Consider the following 6,000-nt stretch of genomic DNA (forward strand, 5'->3'; position numbering starts at 1 on the left):
AGTTATAGAGCAAGCGCCAAGAAATACTTATGTAATTTACCCCAAATACATAAGCACATATAGGTACTTAGCTTATAATGAATCTAACCATTGTATCAGCATCAAATCCATAATACCCCAAGCTAGCTCACGATATCATCAAGTCAAATACCTAAACACACCTTGCAAGAACATTATACTTTTGAACCAATCCTCCAGCCAGATCAACGGTCTGCCAACACAAATCATGCATGTTCCTGCGAAAAGACTCCGCATTTTCCTTGTCTTTATGATCACCTTCTCGTTCTTGCATCTTCATGTAACGTTCGCCGCTACTATAATCCCCAGAAATGGTGACGGCTCGATTATCTGTCGATGGAAGGGTTTTTTATTCACTTGGTGTCTCAAAGATAACCAATGTGTGGGTTACTCTGATTCATCCACTCAAAACTATTTTAATAAATTTAATTATTTTTAAAAGGACGCAGGCATTCAGCTATGGCAAGTGTTGACGGGTGGTCTTTGCCCAAAGCCTTCTCGCGGCCAGCAAGTGCTCGCTCGTACCACTGCATGGCCTCGTCGTATTTGCCTTGGTTATCGAAGACTGCGGCGATGTTGTGGACTGTGTTGAGTGTTGACGGGTGGTCTTTGCCCAAGGCCTTCTCGCGGCCAGCAAGTGCTCGCTCGTACCACTGCATGGCCTCGTCGTATTTGCCTTGGTTATCGAAGACTGCGGCGATGTTGTGGACTGTGTTGAGTGTTGACGGGTGGTCTTTGCCCAAGGCCTTCTCAAAGCCAGCAAGTGCTCGCTCGTACCACTGCATGGCCTCGTCGTATTTGCCTTGGTTATCGAAGACTGCGGCGATGTTGTGGACTGTGTTGAGTGTTGACGGGTGGTCTTTGCCCAAGGCCTTCTCAAAGCCAGTAAGTGCTCGCTCGTACCACTGCATAGCCTCGTCGTATTTGCCTTGGTTATCGAAGACTGCGGCGATGTTGTGGACATGATCAAATAACATTTGATTTTTGAACTCCCGCTCTTCCTGAAGAAATGTAGAAAATAGAGGCTTTAAATGTTGGTGGAGATACTCCAAGTGAGACACAACCCTCCTCTCCTCTCGAGCTTCCCACTCGTTACTATCCCGCGACACGTCTCTCCGCTAGCTAGCTTTTCCGAGAATTTTTACAGCGTGCCTTATAGTTTTGAAACACTCCGGTTGACCTGAACGTTCTCGCGCCCATGAATGGACAACAGGATGAACAGAGAAGATCCCGAAGCGTATTATCTTGACTAGTGAATATGATGCAAGGAGCAGAATTTTATTATTAACTTCATTGATTCTCAGTATATAGGACGATATAATCTGAGATGGAACTACTTACTTTCGACGTTGTCAAACAGTTCATCCTCCCACAGATTGTCGAAAATTTCCTCAGGATTGAGATATGAGCATACGAGTAGTAGTAGTGCTGCCTCTTTATCTCGCTCCTCTACCCTCAAAAATGAAATCTCCCATGTTGTCGCAGCTGTATCGTTCCGGTAATTCCATCCGAATCTTGATTTTCTCGATTGCAGGGCCATGAAGGCTTTGTTGTAATACGGTAGATAGTTCCCCAGCGGGAGTTTTGTCTCATGTATATAACATCCTGCATGACTGATGGCGAGAGGCATAAAACCTAACTTTTCCACAAGCGTCATTGCCTCGTTTTCAAGAACTACATTGTGCTGCAATTAGCTAGTTATTGGTGAGAAGTAAATGATTCAATATAACTACCTCCTGAGTCTGTCAAGTGCGCCAGGTTCAATAGAAGTGCAACCGCGCTCTTGCTATCTAAACCTTCTAAACCTACTTGTTTTGCGCTCTGTGAAAACTCTGGTCTACGGCTCGTGATGAAAATGGCCCCGCTACCTTGATTTGGGAAGTATTCTTCTATACTAAAAGTCTCCAGGTCATCCGCATTGTCGACAATTAGCAACCATCTATTATTACCGGGCAGCTGCAACCAACTGAATAGGGCTAATCGTATGTTATCAAACGATTTCAGGTTGGCATTGATAGTGCCTTTTTCGTCAATTAACCCTGATATGCCGAGTTTCGAACCTATAACTTGATAGTCGGGGGGAAACTCAGGCCACGTTATTCTAGCCTGCTCTCTAACAATGCGCTGCATAATATCGATAAAAGAAGTACGAATCGTGGTTTCACTAGCTGCAGAAATCCAGAAAACAGTCGTGTAGTCGTGACGGTAACGATAGGCATACTCCAGAGCGGTTTGCGTCTTCCCCATTCCACCAGTCCCGATTAGTGCGAAGATACGGGAGATATCCACAAAGTTCGAGTCTGAGAAATATTCATAAACTTGTTTCAGTGTTTCGGCCCTACCAACAAAACTATTGCTTCGAAAAAAGGGCATATGGAACAAAATGACAAAGTTAATCTCTTTAATCTTCTCTCGCTCTGCAAAAGATAGTTGTTATTAGCTCGGGAGTCTAAACATCAAAGCGCTATAAGGGCGTAAAAGGTGCATAAAACGATTCAAAGGGTTTATTACGTGTATCGGTACCATCGGCTTCGTCTTTACTAACTATACATTGCAATCAACGTCTATATTTTACCGTTGATAGTAATAAAGTATCCTACCTGCTAGTATCTGGAGAAGCAATTCCTTCGCATATATAGCTGCAACCAATACAGCGTACTATTGCCAACGTTTGTTTTTGTGCCCGTCTAAATAGTCGCATATTCCCCGAATCACCAAATATAAGAAATCATTCATCAGGCCAGCCGCCTCCATTTCGAAGCAGAGAGCTCCTATTTATACGCTAATGCTATTTCTTTTAATACCATCTTTTATCACTTGATTTCCCAATGCTATTATTTCATAATAGAAGTATGGGTGGTCATATTTCCTCTCCGAACGAGATACTACTTTAGAAGTATCACAAGATTTACATATTTCGCGCTGGCGCCCTTCACCAGAGACATGATTGTAGTCAGCGCGGAACAATATATCGATTTCTTGCCCGGGATATTAAAAGTTAGAATCTTTTTCCTCAATTTCCTAGGCGATTTCGGATATTTTCTAGTCTAGCTTTGCCTAGTTTTCGGCTTTAATAAATGCCACCGCGTTCAATAAAATAAACAGAGACGCGTTTAGCGAACTAATTCGTAGAAATTCTCCATTTTCCATAGCCTTCCCGAAATCGTATTAAATAATACCTCCAGATACACCCGTTGGTTGACTGATAATTAAGTCACTAAGACGAATATCGTTATCCCCGCTAGGCACCCCCCCACCGACGCCGACCATTAAACTAAACCTTAGCTTTAAAAATTTTAAGCGTATGTGGGCAGCGACGATACCAGCGGTAGTTACCCCGTACCGCCCCGCGGGAAGACATGAAATCACGACATTATGACTGCCTATTCTGCCAAATTTGTAGAAGTTGGTATCGCCATCGGCGGCGTCGAGCTGCGGATAGGTTTCATCGAGAATCGCGAGTACGGCGGTCAATTCTATGGAGATGGCGCATACCCAACCAACGGAGTAGTCGCTTGCTTTTAGTTCGGCTGTCATAATTTAGTGTGCCGGGTTTTTCGACGGCTAAGCTGGAGTCTAGTTAGTGCTGATTGTTCATCTTTGACCAGGTGCGGGGTTTTCTACCCCGCTAAATAGGGAGCTTTGATTTCTGCACAAGGCTGACACTTCAGCCAACTTGAAGGGCGCTACAACGCATACTTCGTACTGACCGCACAGTAAGGCGGATTGTTTACAGAAGCGAGGGCCAAGTTCAATCTTCCATGGTATAAGTAAGCCCTGATACAAGAAGATTTTGTGCTTGTAACTAAGGTACCGCAGCACTGTGGCTGGAAGAACAACCATACGACGCAACACAATCCGCAGACCAATGGTGTTTTTTTCTGTGTTAGCTGCAGCTTCCGTGTCCGCCGCCGGTTGGTTATTGCGACCTTGGATGCCCAGACTTTGGATGGGTCTCGTAAAAGTCTCGTTCGCTACGCGGGCAAATAATTATTCTGATCTCACAAAAGGGATTACCTTACTGATGAAAATGGTTATGGATTTTGCGTACTATGTAACCTATAACTACGAGCTGAAGCCAATGTTCCTGGTACAACTTGAACAGTGTATATACTATGCCATCGAAAGCCTGCCATGCCAGGTATTTGACTTGCTAATTAACAGGGATTTACCACAACTGCGTTAACATGGCTTTTTAAAAGCTTGTTTCTGTGCCAAGAAAACACTCGCAGGTGCCTGTGCCTGTTAACACAAGTGCCCCCGAATCTGTGTTGGTAACAGCCGAAAACCACAACCCTTGCCTTGTAAAGCAGGGATCCTTTTATGAGCTGTTATCAAATGAAGATGCAGTATAGATATATAGTAGGTTACACAAGCTAGGCAAGATTTTTCAAGCTTCGGGCCTGAGTTTGCCGCTAACCATTCCTGTAGCATGTGAATACTACATCCGTCTGGAAAGTGCCATATCACCTTTAATAAGCAGCCATGCTACAACACCGTAGTCGCTGAGCTCAAGGCGGCACGTGGGCGGGTGCCATTGACTATCGACCATCCAAGCTAGCCTAGTACAACGAGACCAATCCAAGCCATAACTACTATAGCTGGAAGAAAAGGTATAAAAGCAACGCAACAGCACCAAGCTCGAATCGGCCGGCACCCCAATCTGTGCTCTCCAATTTTGATGTATCGACTTTAGTCGTGCCGATGGCTCTTTTTTCCTTTCTCTGTATTGTATCAGCTAGTATTGGTATTACTTATTATTTCCTAGTTCGTTGCAACTTGCAAAAATCTATCTGGTTTAGTTTGCAAGGCTGTTAACAGACTGTTTTCCAGTTTTTTTACCTTATTTGTCCTTCATGCTAGATCACATGCATAGGTTTCTAAAAACCCGCCCGTAGTGTGAGAGCTATAGTTTTCACACCCGCCAGGAGTCGTTGTCGACAAGGGTAAGAGTCTCAGCGCCGAGAGTCTGCGAATCCACATTAAAGACGCCATTAGAGTTGGTCACTTCGCTTATACAGCACGTGGCACCGTCGTCCGTGGGAAGAGCAATTCCGTTAACGAAGCAACGGTAATTATAAAAATCTATGACCTTTGTAATCCCTGTGGGGCGGAGCGGTTTTCCAAAGAGTTCATGATGTAAGTATAACGTAATCGACTTCAACTAAATTCTACCCCCTCTATTCTTTGATTATATTGCGCTCTTTTTCAATGACCTTTTGCCATCGTTCTTTCATTCTACATATATTTTGTTCCACCAGAAAAATATCTTAAGATCTTGACTCTCTAATAACATGAGACTTAGACATCACCGCTTGGAGTATCTGCAAGGGGGATCCCGCGACTATTTATCCATGGGAAGCACCAGGGATACGGGTTTGGTATTCAGGTCTTGGGGGATTGTGACGAAACCCTTGAAAACGGGTGGCACCCAGGTACTAAAAAGCTTGCACGCATAGCTTTAGCAAAAATCCACGAGGGTGGTGTTTTACACCGAGATATTTCGCTAAGGAATATAAATTACGACCCTCAGAACACCTTGTTCACGCTGCGGATAGTCGATCTTGGCGAGGCCACCCTCGACACTGAGCTGGTAACAGGAGAAGCAATGCAACTAGAGTTAGAAGAGCTAGAAGAATTGCGGCCGATTGCATAATACACTTTAATTTCTACGCTAGTAAGCCCACTTCGGCTCACTTTCTCGCGGTTACAGTATTTTTTATATATTGTGGGAATCGAGTTGCGTTCTGTAATTAGGATTTCATATAGCTCTGCCTTTTGACGGTATTGGCGCATTTTTTCCCTTTTATCATGGGCGTAGCACTGTCACGTCTATTTATTGAGAAGGAAATAAATAATTTTAATAATTACCGAAACGCGACATGTTAACATGGGGCTCTGCTAATTATTGGTGCGTTACGATTTGGATGCGTACCACTAATGACCGTTGATGAATCAAAACCATTATTAGAATAGATTAAC

General features: G+C 43.9%; 1 protein-coding gene across 1 annotated transcript; it reads right to left on the reverse strand.

Annotated features, from left to right (window-relative positions):
• Positions 1-443: 443 nt before the first annotated feature.
• On the reverse strand, positions 444-995 carry DFL_005778 (uncharacterized protein; the record flags this gene model as incomplete). Its single annotated transcript, XM_067635088.1, has 1 exon — positions 444-995. One exon carries the CDS (start codon positions 993-995, stop codon positions 444-446), a length of 552 nt encoding a protein of 183 aa, XP_067489555.1.
• Between the last annotated feature and the right edge of the window lie 5,005 nt (positions 996-6,000).

This window comes from Arthrobotrys flagrans (genome assembly GCF_004000055.1).
Source record: "Arthrobotrys flagrans strain CBS H-5679 chromosome Unknown unitig_9, whole genome shotgun sequence".
Taxonomy (NCBI): domain Eukaryota; kingdom Fungi; phylum Ascomycota; class Orbiliomycetes; order Orbiliales; family Orbiliaceae; genus Arthrobotrys; species Arthrobotrys flagrans.